Source organism: Cinclus cinclus, chromosome 5 (assembly GCF_963662255.1).
Source record: "Cinclus cinclus chromosome 5, bCinCin1.1, whole genome shotgun sequence".
Taxonomy (NCBI): domain Eukaryota; kingdom Metazoa; phylum Chordata; class Aves; order Passeriformes; family Cinclidae; genus Cinclus; species Cinclus cinclus.
In genome coordinates, this window is record NC_085050.1 from 23,622,905 (window position 1) to 23,643,864 (window position 20,960).

General features: G+C 38.2%; 1 protein-coding gene across 2 annotated transcripts; it reads left to right on the forward strand.

Moving 5' to 3' along the window:
* Positions 1 to 7,770: 7,770 nt before the first annotated feature.
* Positions 7,771 to 19,398, forward strand: TMEM33 (transmembrane protein 33). 2 transcript variants are annotated; one of them, XM_062492725.1, is made up of 7 exons: positions 7,771 to 7,844; positions 9,229 to 9,323; positions 9,756 to 9,943; positions 10,884 to 10,951; positions 11,743 to 11,876; positions 13,769 to 13,852; positions 16,019 to 19,398. In XM_062492725.1, exons 2-7 carry the CDS (start codon positions 9,238 to 9,240, stop codon positions 16,146 to 16,148), a joined length of 690 nt encoding a protein of 229 aa, XP_062348709.1. In that variant the 5' UTR covers positions 7,771 to 7,844; positions 9,229 to 9,237; the 3' UTR covers positions 16,149 to 19,398. The 2 variants fall into 2 exon arrangements, with proteins under 2 accessions (XP_062348709.1, XP_062348708.1); XM_062492724.1 differs by having other exon boundaries at positions 7,791 to 7,909.
* The last annotated feature ends 1,562 nt before the right edge of the window (positions 19,399 to 20,960 follow it).

Here is a 20,960-nt window from a genome sequence, read left to right on the forward strand (position 1 = left end):
CCACTGTTATTTTCAACAAATAGTTATAATAAAAAGTTTTTAATTTCCAAACAGAAGGTTGGTGTAGCAACTCAGCTTTTTGATGCAGTATTGATGAGGAAGTTTGTGAGCTGCAGCACTTCAGAATAGCTGCCCTGTATGGATACAAATAACCTGTATTCTTGTGCCTGTATCTTAGAAATCAACAGTTCTCATAATGATGGAATTCATTAAAACATTTATTCTGTTTTTCACATTTACTGTTACTCATCACTTTATTTCCTATGAATCTTTAAGAGTCCTTATCCTGCAGTACCTCTTAACAACATGTCAGCAACTCCATGAGGTTCTTGTTATCCTGACAATAGTGGGTGTCACACCCATCACTAGTTGTTTCAGTTTCTTCATTTTTGCTGTTTAAGATTCTCACTTTGCACAAAACCAAACAAATATTGATTGGGAGGGATCCCAGGGACTAGGTGGTCCAGCTCCCCTGCTGAAGAAGGACTATAGCTGAATCTCTTCAAGGATACAGATTCATATCCTGCTGCATATACATTATTCTCTCATTTCTTATTTGTCACGTCTCATTTGTCAAGCATATTCCTGTCACTAAGGCTGCTACAGCTTTCTTCTTACAATTCACCCTTCTCCAGACTGATGTTACTTTGGCTATTTTAATACCTCCATTTCTCTGGTTTTGGAGGACTTTTAAAAAATGTGCTAAAATTAGTATACAACTTAAACTTTTATATTTTTTTCTTCTTCTCCAATTTCCTTTCCCCCCCCACACTGTCAGTCCTAAATCCTAGAATGTTGCTCAAAGTCCTTATCATAAATAACTCCTGGCCAAACATCTTCCCCTGTTTCCTACCTCACTCATCATGAATTTGCCTGCTGAGGACATTTTCTCATAGCTTCTGCCTCCACAGTGGACTGATAGACAATTACACTGAGAACTGTCTGGATTTCTTTTGCTTTGAGCATCTTTCCTGGGATATTACCCATGCAGTCATTGAATTTTGTCACATTGGGTGAACTTACAGAACACTTTTTCCAGATTCTGTAAGAATTATTTTAAATGTTACACCTACACATTGTTTCTTGCTGCAGATAAAAGACTCTGAAGGAAACATGTGATGAGCTTGCCACAGTTTTTAATATTTCAAGGTTTTAAATAAAGACCCTCTACCTAATGTCATCCATGAAGATTAAAACAAAGGTGCCATGTGAGAATTATTTGTAGTGGTCTTGGACCAACTGTAATGTAAAGCACACTTAAAGAATTTTTTTTTTTAAAACTCAGTTTTATATTTCAGTCAGGAGAATTTGCTAACTTTTCAGAACTGTGCAACAGACTGAAATTCCTGTCAGGAAGAATAAATAGTATAACTCACCAAAAGTCCCATTAAACTTCAGTGAAGAAGCTAAGAGTGAGGGTACTCAATTTTCTATAGCCATACCCTGAATTCCTTGTGTTTCTCTTCCTAAGTCACTGACTGATAATACATTAACTATTAAATTTCATAAGCTGTCACACATGTAAATAATCTTGCTCTGTGTTTGACTTTCCATTTACTCTCTAAATTGCTTACAATTTCCCATGTGTAAATTCCAAATATCTCCCTTGAACCCGAACCTCCCTGTATTTTACCTTCCTAATGAAATAATTACTACTGGCTCTATATAAACAGGCAAAAATTGCTAAAGAAGACGTGTTAGACAGGTCATTTCTGCCAAAGTCACAGCACAGAATTCAATAAAAAGTTATGAGCCTCAAAGAATATCCTTCCATTACCAGTCACTCTGGTCAATATATAAATCAGAAGCTTTGTGACTGAGAAAGAAACTTATCCTTGACTTATTAAGTAGGCTATCTGACTAACTGGTATTCTTGAGGATTTTTATATCTCAGTAAGAACATTTTCTGGGCTATGGACAGCTTAATTTCATTCAATTTCATGCCACTTCAGCATATGATTAAATCGGATTTAAATGGATGGACTTTACCTATGAGTGTTTGGAAGGACAAATCTAATTAACCTGATTGTCTTTCCATGTATTCTTTATATTTTCTAAGTTTAAAGCTGTTATTGATTATTAGTGGCTACAAAAAACAGTTGGATAAAATATGCATATACCTTTTTTGGCAATGATTATAAACTTAAATTAATCTAACTAAACTGTACAGAATAAAATAAAAAATAGAGGGAATAATTTTATAAATTGGAACACTTGCCGGCTATGTCTGGAATTGGATATGCTGTGAATGAATAAACACCAATGAAAAAAATATTCCCACCTCCAAAATAAGCAATAAAATATCTGTGGAACATGTTAGTGGACATGTCAGTGGACCATGTTTAAAATTTAATATCCAATATCAAATGTTAAAAAAACTTTTATATATTCCTACCATGTAATCGCCCAGCCAGGTTTCAGTGACTGAATTTCTGAATGGATCTCACAAAGAATGCAGGAAGTTACTGATTTCTGAGTTTATCTATACTGCAAAGTGAATTTTTGGAAATTCAGCACTTGGAGTATGTATTAAAAGTTCAAGAACAATTTATGCAATATAATAAACAAGATCACTCAAACCTAGCCTGGCTAGGAAAACATACAGGATTGTGCAAAAAATTGTGAAAAATCGAAAGTTTTCTCTGAATCCTCCTCTGATTTTAATAAAGTCTTCTATAAATACCTGTATACCTTTACTGCCTAGGACATTTATAATGATGGTAAGAGTGCAGATGATGCAGACAGACATGATCAAATGTCTAGAGATGCTTGTAAATGAAACCAGAGGCAGCTTTGTGGGTGCAGAGAACAAAAAAAACGTGCAGCCCCTGCACTTGTTGTAGTTGTGTGAGAAAAGATTTTTATGTGAATGGGATGGGATTCCTAGCATAATGAGTGGTACACTTACCTCAAAAGAAGTCTTTAGCTTGTGTCACCTTCAGAAAAAGGCCAAACAAAATTCTCAGTGGTTCATTTTTATTCAGTTTATACAGCTTGCAACCCTAATTATTTACCTGCAAACTTCTGCTTTCAGAGTGGCAGACTGTAATAATATCTGTGCTGAAGAAAACAGGACCACAGATTATCGTGTTATTAGTTTTTAGTTATTAGTGCAGAACCATGTTAAGTGTTACTGTCATCAATCTTTATGAGGTTTTGCTCAGATCATGTAACAGACAATATTTTAAAAAGTGAGTATTTCCTTTCACATTTCTCTGCATACCTAGAGCTAACATTCTTTGCATGGTAACAGAACTTCTTCTTGAGAAAGCTCATAGGTTTGGGTTTTGTCCTTTGTCCTCCTCTGACTCCCTCACTGTAGCCTGTGATCAGTACAAGATAAGGAAGCCATTTACCAGCAACCCACTACTGAGTCCAGCACTGATCAATACACTTTCAGATACTTCTCTGAGCTTGCAAGATGATGATTATCAATCTCTCCTGATGTGGTATTTATAATCAAGCACTACAGGTAGTCGAAAGTTTACATCTATAATTCACTATATTCCTCCATTTGTTGATATGGTTTCTTGCTGCGGATTTTGTAAATCTTCCTAATCTATCTTTAATTAATTTTTAAAAGAACACTTGCCCATCTTCTTTCCATTCTTTAATTTTCAATATTTTTTCATGTCCTTAATGGGTAAGACATTGCAAATAAATACACTGGCAAGGCTGCTCTCTGATTCAATCACATGACAATTCTCATTCCATACCTTGAATCCTATAAAATACATATATAAAGTTATCGTATTTCTTTGTAGAGTCTTAAGCTTACACCTGTAGCTTCTGTGTCATTTATTTTAATAACATAGGATTATAACAAAATGCCAAGAGTTATGAAAATGCTGACACAGAAAGCAACTGGAAGGAATTTTGCACAGCTATTTCACACATCTTCAAAAATTTAGAGTTTTCTCTTTTTCACTGCTTTGGCACACACTCAGTAATTAAAAGGGTAATTCTTCCAAGAAGGGTGAACAAATGGAAACTCCATCTGCAAAGGAAAAGAAAGAAGAACATATTTGATATTGCTACAGACCATCCAACAAAAAATCACAGCGCAATCTGGTAGACAGAAGACTTCTGTTTCTTTTTCTGAAAAATGTAACAGGCATTTACCCAATGTCCTTTTTTTTTGTTTCTTGAGATTTGGATAGACAGCTTGAGATAACCACAAACAAGAACCAAATTGTTCATTAGAACTTTGCATAAAAACTTATTTTATCTTTGCATTATACACTACTGATACAAATAATGGAGCTAGTTTGGCTATGAGGAACTGCAGTCCTATCAATCTTGGAGGAATGTTCTCTCTTTTATTTGAAATAAATGAAAACTGCATACAGATGTTAGCAACAGTACCTTCTTTCAAATCAAGACAGACAAAAGAGATAAATCATTATCTGAACCTCAAATGCCCCTTGCTGCAAGGTGATGAACACAACCTAAACAATGCTACACCATTGTCTGTTAAAATGATTGAGAACTGATGCCACTGGAGACCACAAAAGATTGCATGCTTGTGATGGTGATGTTATTAAAAAGACAGTAAAAAATCAAATTTAAAACATCATTTAATGCAAAATATCAATTCTATAAAGTATTTATTATGGCTGTCAAAATGCATTGACAAAGAATTACTGTTTATAAATTATTTCCATAGTGTCTGTAATGAGGTTCTCAGTAATTTGAAACACCATCAGAGCCTTCTTTGGATATTCAAACTGGCTTTGAATTGTCTATGGAGTTTTGCATATGACTTTATCTGAAAACACATAGTCATTAAGAAAAAAACTGGAAATGCTGGCTTTGGAGTTATATACTCCATTTCTACCCGTGTGCTGCTGCTTGTATGCCTACAAGTAAATTACTAATCTTTTTGACCTAAACTCTTCACTGAACTTCATCTAATTAATGGTGATGTTGTGAGCTTTAGCAAACTTGCACTGCCTCTGGAGAGTCTCAGCCTTTCAGTCTCAGCCTTGCGAAACAAAGGTAAAGAATTGCATTCATATTTTCTTCATATAATCTTAAAATGTGTGACTTATTTTGCAGACATACTAACGTGCTTTATTTTTTTTTTTCCCAGAAGACATCAAATGGATTAGTGGAAGTAGGTGTATATACATCTGGGCATAAAAGGTCAAAATATACTCCTTTGTATCCATAACTTTTTAAATTAAGAGCAAGCTGATCCCAGGTATCATTACTGTCTGCAATTCTCTGATAGGTGTATAATTTTTTGGGAGGAAAACATGGAAGTGTTAGTTACAATTTCAGCTGGGTCTGTGCTGATTGTGTTGGACTGCCACAGTGGAGAAATGGGACTGTACTGCTAATGAGGTAGATAAGTCATGAGCAATTACAATGATACTCTTCTAAATATCTGAACTATAAATCACCAATGAAAGCAAACGGGTGCCTTGTTGGTATGGAAGAATCTTCTTGCAACTGTTGGAAACAAAATCATTAGTAACAGACAGATCAATTTCTGCTCCTCCTCTCAGTTCAGTAAAGTCATAGCAGAAGAAAATTGTGAAAAGGAGAAGCCAATAGCTGACACTTGATTTCTAAAAATATAATTTAATGTCTTCTTTCAAGTCAAACTAAACAGTAGCATGGTCTGAAATGCTCAACAGAAGAGACTACATCGGACAAGAAGTAACAACATGTACAGAAAAAAAGGGGAAAGTCAGGAAAATAAGGACTGGTATGAAGATAAAGGGGACTAGTTGCAAAGGGCAAAGAGGGACATTTCTTATTAAATCTTCCAAAGTATGATATTTTTTTAATCCATTACCTTCGGAAATAAATAATGGCTTAACATTCTATTTAAATGAAATTAAGGCAAAATTGTGGAAGATAACTCTTGCTGTTATGACCAAGAGACCAAACCAGAATCTACAAACGAATGCTTTGCATAAAAGTGTATTGAGTACTTCCTAATTTACAAGTGAAAAAGCACTCTTGCTAAAGACATGGAGTTGTCATCCTAGGTTCATTTAAGAAATACATGTAATCTTGAACACTGGCCAGGTTTTTTCCCCTTGTGACATTTCAGTTAAACATTCAGTGGTTTTCATGTTTCAGTTACGTCTAAACAAATCTCCTGGATGCATCAGTATTTCATTTTGAAATATAATAATCTGGTAATGGTTCAACTTGAATTTACTGGGCCATATTTGAGGTCTTTACTTCAGTTTAGCATAAATGTTCGTCCGTCTTTTTATTACACACCTGAGAACGCCCAGCAGACACACTGAGAGTCCTAATTCTCCACTACTGTTTAGAAGAGTCTCCCTACCCTGCAGAAAAATCATCTCAGAGTAGGAGGTAGTTCTTGTGCCCACTTCTCAATCACCTAAATGAAAGACGAATGGTTGGGAGAGAAGTGGGAAATCAGGTTCTGTGTCTTCAATTTAAAATAGTTAACTAGCCTAAGATTGCTTAGATTATTTGTAGTTGTTATGGTATTAGAATCCCTATCAGCTGACTCTTTTTCTACTTTCTTGTCCACATACTTCGTTACACATTCTTCCTGAATGTCTTCCAATCAATCTTCAGGTTTAATCACCGCAAGCCAGAAATGAGGCTGATTGCGGATGTTGATTCCAATATCCTTGGTCACAGGAATAAGTATTTCTTGCTGTTAGAAAGTAATTGAATTGAAAGCCTCTGGGAACGATTAGAACCTGGAGCAGGCGGCTTGCTGTCCTGAAACCCCGCGCTGCCAGGAGGGGGAACCTGCTGCACATCCTTGAGAGAAAGCCAGAAGCACAACTACATGAAGCCATAGCAGCCAAAAGTCAAAGGTGTCGGTATTGAGGCCTGCGTTTTGATTTCTTTTGCTTTGATGCCATTTCAGACCTCCAACTGCGAACGGAAACATATTCACATAGCTATCCGGCAAAGATAATTTAAAAAATATTAAAGGCAAGGGGAAGATTAATGAAGGGAGGATTAAACCTTCCCAAGACTTTGCAAATTACATATGCTACATGTCGGAGACCGAGCCGAAGGCTGCTTCTGCTTTGTGCCATCCTCCTGTCAGAGGTCTCTGATATACCTGTACTTGAGCAAAGCCTTCTAACTTTATGGTTTGATGATTACTGACCAAAGATTTCAGAAATTTCTGTTTCAAAAATCCAGGTTTTTAATGTAATACCGCCCCGCACCGTTTTTGTGAGACACCACCGGGCCACCGCAGCACCGGGAACTGCGGAGCGCCCCGCACGCGTCCTGTGACCCTACGATTCCCATTTACATTGCTGGTGCACAGCACCGAGCCTCGCCAGGTTGCCGTGGAAACTCGGAGCCCCCGAAATCCAGTCAGCCCTCAGTGAGCGAACACTGCCCAAACCGGGGCCGAAGCGAGAATTCACGTTGTTGCTGCTGCTGCTGCCACCGCACGCGAGTGCCCCTGAACAGACCCTACAGACGGAGATGAGCATCTGGCGTCCGGGCTGCTAGGGACACCAGCGGGCAAGCGACCAGCGGGCAAGCGACCAGCGCGCTGCCCGGCGGGCTCGCCCCGCAGCCGCAGCTCCAGCTCCGCGCCCGCAGGGATCCCGCCGGCCATCCCCGCGCGGCCTCCCAGCGCCGACCCGTGACGCCGCCCGGCGCCGTCGGGACCATCCCAGTCGCCGCCTACATTGCCCGGCAGCCCCGCGGCCCGCGGGAAGTGGCGTCCGGCCGCATCCGGGAGTGCGGATCCGCCGGAGCGTGTTCCGTGCCCGGTGTGGCGCTTGCGGTGGGTCGCGGCCGGGCCGGGAGCGGGAGCTCGGGAAGCGGCGATTGCGGTCGCCCGTGTCCCATAGACTGAGGCGCTTCTCTCCCCGCAGGTGCGGCCATGGCGGACTCCACGCAGAACGGGCCCGTGCCAGGCGGGGCCGGCGGCGGGGCCGTGGTAAGGAGCTCCCGGGCCTGGGGGGGCCGGGCCGGGCGCGGTGCCGCTCCGGCGGCGGGGGGTCCCCCTGGAATGGCAGCGGGCACTGCTCGCCCGGGTGCGGGCAGGGCTGAGCAGCTTTCGTTTTCCGATTGAAAGCCTGCTCCTGGTGTGCCGCCGCTCTTGAAAATGGCTGAACTGAAAGTAATTCAGTGGGTCAGTAATTCAGTAAATCTCTGTGTCACAGAATCATGGAATATGCTGAATTGAAAGGGACCCACAGGAATCTCGAGTCCACTCGTGGCCCTGCACGGGACACCCAGAAATCACATTATGTGCCTGAGAGCATTGCCCAGACGCTTGAACTCTGTCAGGCTGGTGCTGTGACCGCTTCCCTGGGGAGCTAGTTCCAGTGCCCAAACACCCTCTGAGTGAAAAACCTTTTCCTGAAAATCTAACCTAGCCTTGATACAGCTTCATGCTATTTCTGTAGTTATATAGTGAAAGTAAGATACGAAATCGTATTATGAAGATGCTTGTAGGTTTCTGGTCATTTCCATGGAGATACACTAGGAATATAGAAGAAAAGAGTAATCTTCAAAAGCTGGTCCAAATTTGAAAAAAAAAAATGAACTCTTTCAGATGGAAGGAAGCTGTTGTTTTGACTGTCATACACATATAGCCAAAAGCATTTTGTGTTTCATTAGAGCCTTTTGGCACTTTGGCTATATCAAGACTGAGCAGGGCTGTGGTTAGGAAGAGCTCAACAACAGGAGAGGTGCAGGATTACTGTGAAAAGTTTTCTGCTTTTTAAAGGTCAGGAATATGTGAGCCAAAACGATGCCACTTTCCTTGTAATGTAGTTAAGTTAACTTTATCTCCCTGTATTTTTGCCCCCTCGCTAAGAATTGTGGAGATTTAGCCCCAGGTGTGTGCAGTGTATTCTAAAAGAAACCTTGAAGCAAAAGTCAGTCAGGTCTAGCAACCCTACATGATAACATTTGTGAAGCTGTTTAGTGAGGTGTGTTTGGATAGAAAAATTATTTTTCTAGAAGTTCTTAGCACTATTTGATTGTAATGTGCAAAGGAGCCTCTTGGTTCTGAGGAAGCCAAGCTATTTTTGATCTGGCTAGTAACATCATATGAGCCAAGTATCACAGAACAAGAAAAAAGCTTTCTGCTTCAAGCTGTAATTTGCTTATACTGAGGTTGAGGAAAGACTTGCAATTTAATAGAATTGGGAAGAATGTACATTGTACGCAGATATTAAGATACCAGCTTCTGTTGGGGCTGATCTTTTTTTTTTTTCCTTTTTTTTTGTTTTTTCTTTTCCAATGGAGCAATTTCTGATGGCTAACAAGTTGGATACAGTAATGTGGATTTCCCGCTTGTTCACGGTTTACTGCTCAGCTTTATTTGTCCTGCCTCTTCTTGGGTATGTACCGTAATATTGTAAAACAGCATTAAAAATTTACAAACAAACTAGATTCCCTTTGTATATAATTGTTTTTTTCATGTAAGGGAAATTGCTATTATTCAGCTTACTTGGATGCTTATTGTCAGAATAGTTTAGAGATTTTAGATTGGTTTAAAACACTTGCAGATGTGTTCGCAAAATGTATTGAACAAATGTAAAGTAATGTAAAAAACATGTAAATGCATGTTTTTGTGTATAAATGGAGTTAGGCACCTGCAGTAAAATCAGTGTTAAACAAGTTTCTGAGTTATTTTTTGGGAATCGTGCTTATGTACTAAAATAGGAATGAATATAAATACTTCAGGTATTGTTCAGTTGTGATGCAATTCTCAAGGGTAGACGACTTCTGAGCTTGGTTCACATGGTAACATGTCCTCTGATGATTTGCAGGTTGCATGAAGCAGCAAGCTTTTATCAGCGTGCCTTGCTGGCAAATGCTCTTACCAGTGCCCTCCGACTGCACCAAAGGCTACCGCACTTCCAGCTTAGCAGGGCATTTCTGGCCCAGGCTTTGCTGGAGGACAGCTGCCATTACCTGTTGTACTCCCTTATCTTTGTGAATTCCTACCCTGTTACAAGTATCCTTTTCTTGTGTCATCCTGCTAATGTTTTTAAATGTATTAAAAACATGATTCTTTTCATCACCTTTGCCATGATTTGAAAAACTAGTTTGATATGTTTGCTATTTATAGAACATACTCTATATAAAATATGAGAGGCTTATGTTGATTGATCCATATTCAGTTTAATTAGCTCTGTAATTAGTGCACTGCATTCTCTGTCTGCTTAGGTTTTCTTTTTTTGAGGTTTAAGTTTGGTGGATTTTATGACCAGCCTCCAGTAATATTTGGGGAATATTATTGCTAGTACAGATTTACACAGTTCTCACTGTAGTAGACATTCATCATGTAGAGAGATAATTATTCAGCAGTAGGTTTCTCAGATAAGTTATTAAACTGATAAAGTCTGCAGAATTTGCTCCTGTGGATAATCAAAGGTGACATGTCAGAGCTGACATTTCTTTATGTCACACTCTGTATGCTGAACGTCCTACTTTTAAATCCTTCTGGTAGAGAAATGTCTGTGTTCTTGCTCTGCAAAATTGGAATGGCTGGCAGCTGCATGTTCTTTGGAAAAGCAATTGATTTTTCAGCATCTTTAAACAAAAAATACAACAACATGTATTTAAGAGGTTTTGAGTAGTAAGCTCACATGTGCCTTCTGTGAAGAGAGAATGCATTTCAGTAGAAGTGCATTGGTGTCTAATGGTGTGTTATACTTTTGCATATTTGCAGACACCCATATCTTGAAGTTAATAAAAATGCATAGCAAAGATGTGTAAGAAGCAGAAGGAGGAGCTATAAATATAGGTCTTAGACTTATACATATCTTCATCCAGTATAGGTCGTTCCGGCCAAACTTTTGCAAAGTGCCATCAAGCTATGACTGGCCTAGTATAACATCATGGAGAAATGAAGCACTTGCACAGCCTGTAATTTTCCTTATGGCTTGCTTCAGTGAGTATTTTTCCAGTTCTGCTGTTCTCTTTGCTTCATGCTGCCACATACACAAAGAAGGTTCTCGATGTAAGTATGATATGCATATGTTACAGTTAATACATTCAGTATCCTTGGGGTTTGTAATCAGGTTTAAGTTGCAGCTCTTGTTTGGTTTTCTTTGGCTGCACTAGAGGAATTAGAGTGAAACAGTAGTATGGAATCTCAGCACCGAGAATTTGAGAAGACTTTTTTGGGTTGGTTGGGTTTGGTGGTTTGTTTTTTTATTTTTTCCCCTTCTGTGGGATGATATGGTGGAGTTGACACTAATTATTTTTCTTCAAATGCTTTTTTTTTGAGGGAAACAAAATCTGTGGAACACTTAAGTTGAAACTTAAGACGTGTATTTTTCAAGCTAAGCCGTAGCCTGTGAATTTTATTGTTCTGTTTCAGTAGTAAAGTAACAAACTACAGGGTGAGACTAGCCAGCAAAATACTTGCCAGCTGGACTTGCTGCTCAGTGCACTGCCTTGTGCATCTTAACGTAGCTCCAGGCTTTGGTGTTCCTAACTGGGCTATCTTGCTACCATGGGCACTTCCTCCTAGTGGACTGAGCAAAGCTCGTGGCCGTCTGTGTGCAGTTGAACCTGAAATTGGTGGATGAGGGAATTGCAACATCTGATGCCTTTAACTGAACTCTGTAAATTATGGAGTTCCAAGCCTGCAGTAGTTTTCTGTAGGATATTAATCTCAAAACTGATGAAGTCTTGAAATGTTGAAATGGGTGGTAAATAGCAATTATTTGCATTTTGTTTTGTCTGTGTTAATGAAGATAGGTGTAACTTCAATGTTTTCTGTAAATAATCTTTTCTTCTTTAAAGGCACGAAGTTCAAACAGTGTGCCCTTTTTGAGAAATCTCTTAGAGAAACTGAATGCTAATCAACAGAATATTCTAAAATTCATTGCTTGCAATGAAATTTTTCTGATGCCAGCTACAGTTTTTATGCTCTTCAGGTAAGAATTATGATAAATATTTAAATAATTAGAAACTGCTACACAAGACTGCTTTTTGCAAATGAGTTCTCTGTGGATCACAGTATTCCATTTGTATGGTTTTGGCTGACCAAGGTCTGAACTTCAAATAAAATTTAAGTGACTCTTAGGCTTCTTAAGTTGGTGCATCCTGACATCAAAAGGCCTTTACTATGATGTAACTGAGCACCAAAAAAAACCTTCCCTTTCATAGTGTGGATGATGAGTCACATGGGAGTTTTTCAGGCTTAAAACTTGAATTTGCCCACATTTCTATCAGCACATTGATCAGTAAGTTTAATTTTGGTTAGTTCAGTAAAATATTAAGATCTTCAGCTTCACTGAAAGTGAACTCTTAGTTTTGACAATTAGATTCCTGAAATTTAAATGGCCAAGTTTCATTATGCAAAAAGCGTGCAAGCAGGAGTAGAGTGCATTCTCTCCTATGCTACTTCTGAGCAGTGACCCTTCTGGGTTTTTTTATTCCATTTGATTTTGCCTGCTGTGCAGCCTGTTGAAGTCATTTTAGGGATCTTGAACACGTTGGAATCCTACTGAAGTTGTATAGGCATAATGACCTGCCAGTCACAGAAGTTTGGGTCATTGCCTTTTAATATTTGGAGGGGAAACGCAGCCTTTGTTCTATACAGGTTGTAGCATAGTGGGAATATTTGTCTGGGATGGTCTCATAAGCAGTAGAAGGGAGGCTTTACCTTCTTGGATAGGATGTATAATTTGTCTTTACCTTTTGATATATCAGCTGAACATTTCAGTGCTCCAGCCCTCAAGGATTGCTTTCCACGTGAGCCCACTTACCAGCTGGCAGATACACTCTATTCAGTATCTGAAACTTTCAAGTGCTTTGAACTTAGTATAGTTTTTTTTTTTTCTTTTGTCTCTTTGTGGAGAATGTAGTATGTGAAATGTTGCTACTTGGTATGTCATCTGGTAGATACTGAAGCTTGTAAAAGGTCATATGCCAAACTTTAAAATAATTTAATTGCTAAATGCAGCTATTGCGAAATTTTGTTCTTTAAATGTTGTAACATACTAACTTGTTTGTCAATACTGTACAGGTTTCAAGTTTTCCTCTTTCTTCCCTCCTGTAGTTCTACTTACTAGAATTTACCATCATGTTTAAATTCAAACAGAATTTTTAAATAATGCGTCATTTAAAGTGGCTTCAGTCACTAAAACTTAGGGCATTTCCGTGCTTTGCTATGTATGGTTTGTGTGCAATGTTTCCACTATTTCACAGCACAGCCACGTCAAACGGCAGTTTTGTGAAATACCAAAGCCTAATTTCACTGTAACTGAAATAAATGGGTATTAGCTTGGCACTAAAGTCTCAATATACATCTGTAATTGTCTGCATTGTGTTCTGAGAAGTTTTGCAAAAGATGCTAGAAATATGGTCCAGATATTCGGAGTGCTGCAATTAGATTGAACAGGGTCACTGTAACTGGACTACTTCTGTCAGCTAGTTTCTGGGCTTGACCAGCAAGAGTTTTCTTGCTATTGAATATGTGTCCAACATCATTCCTGTGATTCTTTGCACACCACCAGAAATGAGGCATATAAAAACACTTCATAAATATAAAATCAATACAAGAACAGCACTTCTTTAACTACTTAATTGAGCAGTTTTATTCTATAATGTTTATGCCTCTGTAAGTGTATAGTTATGTACTTTTTCTTGTCAGATGTAGATTTTTTTGAACCAATGTGATGCAAATCTAGCCTTTTTTTGAGCCCAAGTAGTTTGCTTGCTTTTCTTAGAAAAAATCCTTGTTTTGGTGTTTTGTTCTGGTTTTTTTTGTGTTTTTCTTTTTTTTTTTGTCACTAGTAAGCTCTACTGAACTATTCTCTTTCAGTGGACAAGGGAGTCTGCTCCAGCCATTCATTTACTATAGGTTTCTTACATTACGCTACTCTTCTCGGCGAAATCCATACTGTCGGTAAGTACTACATTGGTTTTGGAAGTTATTGTTTAACTGCACAGTGCTTAGGCATTCAGAAACTTTTAATTCTAAAATGAATTCAGAACTCATAATACTACATCTTCAAATGGCAATTGTAGAATGTTAAATACAGCTGGATGAGAAATAAAACCCTGTCTGGTTAAAGGTTAGATGTATTTCATGTAAGTGATCAGGAATGTTCCACCATTCTTGACTGGGAGCTGTCCTGGTTTGAAAAAGACAAGTGTGCTAGGGAAAGCAGGGGCCTTCCCTGGAAATGGAGAAAGTAAATCCCTCCCTCTATGCTGTATAATTTTGAAATTAAGTGGCTCTCAGGCAAAGATATGGGGATAGGAATAAAAGTTACTTACTAATACATATAACAAGGCAAAACACAACAACAACTATGAAATTACCAACAAACAGGACAGGAACCCAGTAACAGGTCTTTTGGTTGTGGACACCTTTCCCCTGTGGTGCAGTTCCCATCCCAGCTGGCAGTCAGTGCTGGCAGGTTCCCGGTGGGCAGGGACAGATGTGATGATTCCGAGCAGCTGCAGGAGCGCTGGGGGTGATGGCGGCTGTATCCCCATGGGAAGGGTGGAGGAGAGGCTCTGCTCACGGATCCTCGGGGCAGTGTCGGTCCCGGTGCTCCAGCAGGATGCTTGGAGATAGCAAAGTGAAGCAGGAGAGCGTCCTAGCAGGGTTGTGGGGTCCAACACCAGAAGAGGTTGCTCCCGGCATGGGGATGGTGGGGCGAGGTTTTCCAGCAGCCGTCCTTCTCCCAGAGCCAAAAGCAAGCGAGCCAGGAACTGCCCCCCACCCTCCTTTACTTGCTTCCAATCGGGGTGATTCCCCCCCTTCTCCCCTGGGAGAAACTCCCAAAAAATCAGGGAGGCTCTCCCTCCCCCCATCTCAAGGTCTCAAGGACCTAGCCATCAGTGAGTGCTTCTTAGCATGTCAGTGGGGAAAAATTCCACAGGCAGGGAGGAAAGGAAAAACCAACCCCCAACAGGAGCTTTCAGAACATATTTGTGTAATTAAAACTACACTTTGGGAGAAGAAAGTCTTTCTTATCAGAGAGATACTCTTATTTTTAGATTCTAGGTACATCTGAGGCTAAGCCCAAATATGAATAGACACTTAAAAACTTGTGTAATATTGAGAGAAAAAAAATTCATGTGGATGATCTTGAACATGTTCACTACCTTCTTTAGTTAAATTAATAAATAAGGCTAATTGTATCTGAAATAGAATCTTACTGATTCTGAAAGTTGGTCAAGCCAATATTATGGCTTTAGACTTTGAAATCGTAAATATTCCTATGAGCGTTTTCTCAGGTGAGTGCTTTTTAGTTGTTTTTTATGACAGTTGCATAGCATAAGATTTTGTGAACAGACTTTCCAGTCTACTCCATCAAAAAATGGCTTGCTAGAGTGCCAAGGTGTCTTTGGCTGCCACAATATGCAAGGACAGGTGTGAGAATCATAAGCTTAATTGTCTTCTATTCGTTATTTGTGTAAGAAGTCAGTTGTTCCATTCACATTTAACAACTCCAATAACATCTGTAAGGTTGCTTTACTACTTTGGTATCTAAAAGCAATTTAAGCTGTGCAATACTAAAATTGGCATTTAGTAGAACTAGTTTATCCAAAATGTTCTGCTGACATTGTTGTAGTTTTAAGGGAAATTGGTGATGAGTGTTTTCTCATGTCTGTCTTCTAACAGTTGCTTCTGCAGTTGTTCTTGCATATTGCCAACAAGTAGAACAAACACAATAGCCTCCCAGTTCCTAACACTGTGATAAAGCATTATCCTTTTTTCTTTTTTTTAATAGTGCTTCTGTAGCCTCTATAGTCTTTATTTTTTTTTCTTTTTTTTTTTTGAATGTAGGGTTTTTCTGCTATCTCTAGTTCAGTAACTTCCAGCTGAGGATGCGTAGAGTTAGTTAAAATGTTAATGTTTAAAAGTCTAGAATTCTGAAGCTCTTGGAAGCAGCACTGAGTTGGTCTAAAGAATTGAACTTAAAATGTGTATGTAGTATGATATTGAGAAAATAAGTGGATGAAAAAGATATATGTATCTATCATATGTAGATATGTAGATAATACTTCTGATACATGCTGTAGGATTTTAAAAATGTCTTTAAATCTGATTTTTCAGGACTCTCTTCACCGAGCTCAGGATTGTTGTTGAACACTTAATAACGAAGCCCTCGTGCCCTGTTTTTGTAAGAAGACTATGCCTCAGTGGCATTTCCTTTATAAGCAGATTGGCACCAACTGTTGCATAGCCAAATTCAGGCACTCGTGTTTTGTGAACATTATGAGCAGCTGGCACTTCTGCTGATGATTGGAAATGCCTGGTTTTACACTGATCTCACTCCAGGCTGTATAAAAATACATATATGCTTTTCTTGGAGATAATATGAAATTTAGCATATCAAAAACAGATAATAGAAACTTAAATTAACTGTGCTGTATTGTTAATTGATGAAAAAAGTAGCTGCATCCTATCTAAAACATGCCCTATCATACAAGTTTGGTTTTTTGTTTTGTTTTTTTAAATCAAAGATTGTTTGAGATTGATTGAAACTTGTAAGAGATCTGTGCTCACTAGGTTTATGTTAGTTGGAACTATAGTTACTTTAGGATGTCTCCAGTGGATAGCAGTTGATACACATACCTATGCAGTACACTTTGGACAGTATTCTTCTGCTTACTAAATGTATCTGTAGAACTGTTTTGTCCAATTTATTATACTTGGTGTATAAATATGGCCCACTTTGAAGTTAACACAAGGGATTAAAATTTATGAAGCTGACAGAGATAACAACGCTTTCTGAAGGAGAGTCTGTTTTTATTAATAATACTTAAAAAGAACTCTCTCATGTTTCTACCTTGTGACATAATCTTACATTACACTGTTGGAAGAAACACCAAGACTGATCACAGAAAACTGTGCAGTTTCCTTGTCATAACAAGTTGTTTTACCAAGCCAAACTGCTGACCTGTAGGATTTTCAGATTAAGATGCAATGCTTAAACTTTTAACCATGTCTGAAATGAACTAATCAATGTTAATGAAGTAACTTTTGCAGAGTCATTGCAGATTTGTTCTTGTGTCCATACAAATGTAAGACTGCAGTAATTCAAGCATGTTTGCTTTTTAAAAAAATAATCTGTAGGTAGCTCTATATAAATTGTTATTCCAGTTTCTGAGACCCTCATTGTGATGGGAAATTTGCATAAAAGAATTGCACCTGTTTAGGCAGCTTCTGAAACAAATGGGTGTAGGATTTCTTGGCATAAATCCATGTGATGACTGATCTGAAGCTAGTGTCATGACTACAGAAATTAATATTAAATTAACTACATAAATTAATTACACTGATTATGCATTCACCCAACAGCTGAAGGGTAGGTCATGGAAAAATAATACTGTCTGATCACAACTTCTTTCAAGAAATTCAAGGCAAAATATTTGCTGAATTTTTTGTAGTTAGTGTTAGTATTCTAATTGCATAAAGTTAAAGGACTTGCATTGGCCTTTTGTAAACCTCTGTAGCACTGAACTTATTCTTCCCTGGTCAGAGAAACCTTATGAGAAAATCTTTCAAAAATAGTCTTGAAGCAAAGTATTTTTCTGTAACTATTGAGTTATCTTGTTTATGCTATGGGTATCATTCTGACTTTACAGTTGTATTAGTTTTTAGATCAGAACCATGTATTTATAAACTTACTTCATTTTTTTGCTCAACCTCTTGGTACTGATGAACCAGTTGGTAATTGAATATGATATTCTTTGACTACTTGTCTTGCTCTCTGAACATGATTATCTATTTATGGAATACTTGCACACTGCAGAAGCAAGTGCATGCATTTAATGCTCTACAGCTGCTAAAGACTTGGAATGAGATTGATTATGTGTGTATCCTATGATCTGAGGATTTTATAAAAACTAAAATTTCTACTGCAATAAAAGGAGTGTTAAATGTAACTTGCTAGGCTTTTCAGGCTCATTTTCTCTCTAACCAAACTTAGCAATGCTTGAACCTGCAAGTTGAGCAGAATGCTGACCTGTGCGTATGTGTGCATGTTCTTATATTCCCACTGCTGCTTCTGAATTGGGATATAATGTCTTCCGCATTTCTAAATTATTTTGTAGGGAATTTTTGCCTTATAAAGTGCAAAAATTTATGACCCCTTCCTTCAAAATCTAATCCAAGAATAAGCACTGCAACAATGGCATCTAATCAGAGAAAATAATCCAGACCTACTTATTACTGTTTCAGTTCCTCAGCACGGTTCTAGACCCTCTGTCATGTTGCATGATGTGTTTCTTTGAATGGTGACATCAGATTCTCTTCAGCTGTTTGCACCACTGCAATTTAAAAATTAATTTGGTCATCTAAGTTGATCCCCCATACTGTAATTACTGTAAACAAAATAAGATGTTACATCTGAGCAAATTTTTGTGGTCTGACTGCTGTTACGGGTGCATTCTACTGTTCCTTAATTGTATGATTAGAGACTAAATTAGTTACTAAATTAGAGATGAGTCCATAAGTGAAGGATGCTAAGTAGAGATCCAACTCAATGAATGCAAAAGGATTAGGAGTAGGTGAATGACAATGCTGTGAGTAAAGAGTTGGAAGACAGTGCTATGAAGTAGAACTTAAATGTGGGTACTGAATTTATCTCTTTCTTCTAAGTCTTGCAAATGGACCAAGAGGAGGAAATTTCATAAAATGGATTTGATTTGGTTTGTCCAGTAGCATATTCTTGGCTTTGCTTGACAAACGAGTGGCTTGTGGCCTGGTAAAACTGACTTCTCTGACACGTTGAGAAAACATGAAACAATGTTGTAAGAATAATGTTCAAGCCAAATAAATAGGGCACCTGACCTGTGCTCTGCATCATCTTTGATTTTTTACTGTAGCCTTTCAGCTGCCTAAGTAATAACATTGACTTTCCACAATGGAAAAACATTCTATCCTTGAGCCTGCTTCCTCACCACAGTTTGTGACTGTTTCTCTTGTAATGAATAAATTAAATGTAAAATGCTTGTTGTATCCTGATAGCTTTGGGGATTTTTTTTTTTTTTTTTTTTTGGTGAAGAGAGCTGTATATTCATGCTGCTATGCTGTCAACAGCTAGCTGTGATGCAGAGGCTGTGACAGAAGCCTGTGATTGTAGAGAAATCTTGCAACTGACCATAAAGTGCCTGCCAATCCCAAAATGAAGCAGAAGAGATTTTTTATTACTGAAAGGTTTCCTACCAAGTGTGATAACTGTTTCAATGGTATAAATCATACTGCTCTTTGTTTTTTTTGTCTTAGCTTTTGTAAGTTAAGTGCTGTTGCCTAGATTCTTGTGGGTAGACAAACCTCTTGCTTTCTACAAGCTTTCTGTAGAAGTGATACTCCAGTTTAACACTTGCCTGGTTTCTTCTGTAGATGAAGTGTCAGGAGCCATTGGCTCTGTTTGAGTACCTAATGCCAGTTAGAATTTCTTACACACAAAGTAACTCACCAATACATCCATCCTCTCCTTCCTTGCCTTTTATTTAATTTCATATGTATATTGTCATTTCTGTGCTGTCAGTTTTATGTTTTGCTCCCTTCTTTGATGGGTGTTTAAGTGGAGCAATATATGTTAATGTTTTAGGATTTAAATAAAAATTATTATAATTATGATCCTCTATTTCTTCCAGCAGTTTTGGAGCTGCTAACTCTGTATGTGATAGTACTGTCCAAACAAATAATGTAGCAATTATTTTGTACTGTCTGTGTTAGACCCTTTTATCATTAAGCACCTGTACTGCAACATTTGCTGTACAGATGCTGTGTTTATTCAGGAGTTCTTACCCATTTTAAAGACATGAATGAAGACATGGAAGGAAAGAGCACTTGCCTGAGTGGATATAAGAGTTCTGGCAGAGCAGGAAATAAACAAAAAGAGTTGGACAAGTGCCCAGATGAAACTGATTTATTTCTACTCTAGGTGTGACTTGTTAGTCCTGCTCCTAAAATTATTGCAACTGTGGTCTTAAGTACTATAAAAAGTACTGTACCTTATATTGCTCAGATAAAAAGTGCTGTACCTTACAGTGCTCAGATTAGGGGAAAAGAAGACAGTGTGCTGGAACAAGATGTTTTTTTAAAGTGGTGTCAAAAATTGATTTTCACTTGTAATGCTAGGTGTGGCCCTTGTACCATCATCTCTGACAAAAAATAGTGCAACACAGTAAGATCCCAAGCACTTACAATGCCAGATGGTGGGTATGCTAATCTGTTTTAATTGTCTACAATTTTTATTTGCTGTGGTACACCTATTTGTGGTTAAACTGTATATACACTGAAATTGGTTAGTGTGTCTTTGTATTGTAACTTCTATTGTGCTATTACTTTCTTAAAGTCACAGGGACAGTCAGGCCTTGTTTTTCAGGTCATCTTTTGAAAATAAAGGACAGAACCTTAAAACCATTCTTTATTTCAAAGATGGAAAGATACAAGTATGGATAATGTAGTAGGATTTAATCTTGAATGTGGATTCATAAATCTTTTTCATAAAATCTCAGCATTACTTTTTAACTTCTCTGCAGAAGCTAGCTCTGTGATAATGGCAGATGTTGTGCAGGTAAGGGAGTTTCATTGCTTAGTTCTGTGCCATCCAGATGGTATAAACTTTTAAAATTAATTGAAAAATTCATCTTTTACTTGTATTCAAGGACTGAGGCACAAAATGCTAATGTAGGGGCTCAGAGGGGAAATATAGTTCCCCTGCATATTTGAGAAAATGTGAAGCCCTTTCAAGAAAATCTAATAAACATAATAATCGCAGGCTGCTGACACTAAGGAAAAAGCACCTCATTCGCTCTTTCTTTAATGCAGCGATTTACTGGTCCCTACTGATTTTCAAATTGGATCACTGCAGTAAATTATCCATACCAGTACCTGTGAAAGAAAGCACTGGGATCCATATTTGTTCAGTGCTGTGCTTAAATCAGCAAGAATGATAAATTTGATGGTATGAAATTGGAAATACCAAGGGTTTCTGTCAGTGAATGAGCAAGTATCTCCATTTGTAATTTATTGTGATCCT

Coding starts and splice junctions, on each gene's coding strand:
- TMEM33 (XM_062492724.1), top strand. CDS start 7,853: ATGGCGGACTCCACGCAGAACGGGCCCGTGCCAGGCGGGGCCGGCGGC. Junction 9,324..9,755: donor TTTGTCCTGCCTCTTCTTGG/GTATGTACCGTA, acceptor GATGATTTGCAG/GTTGCATGAAGCAGCAAGCT. Junction 9,944..10,883: donor GAATTCCTACCCTGTTACAA/GTATCCTTTTCT, acceptor GGCTTGCTTCAG/TGAGTATTTTTCCAGTTCTG.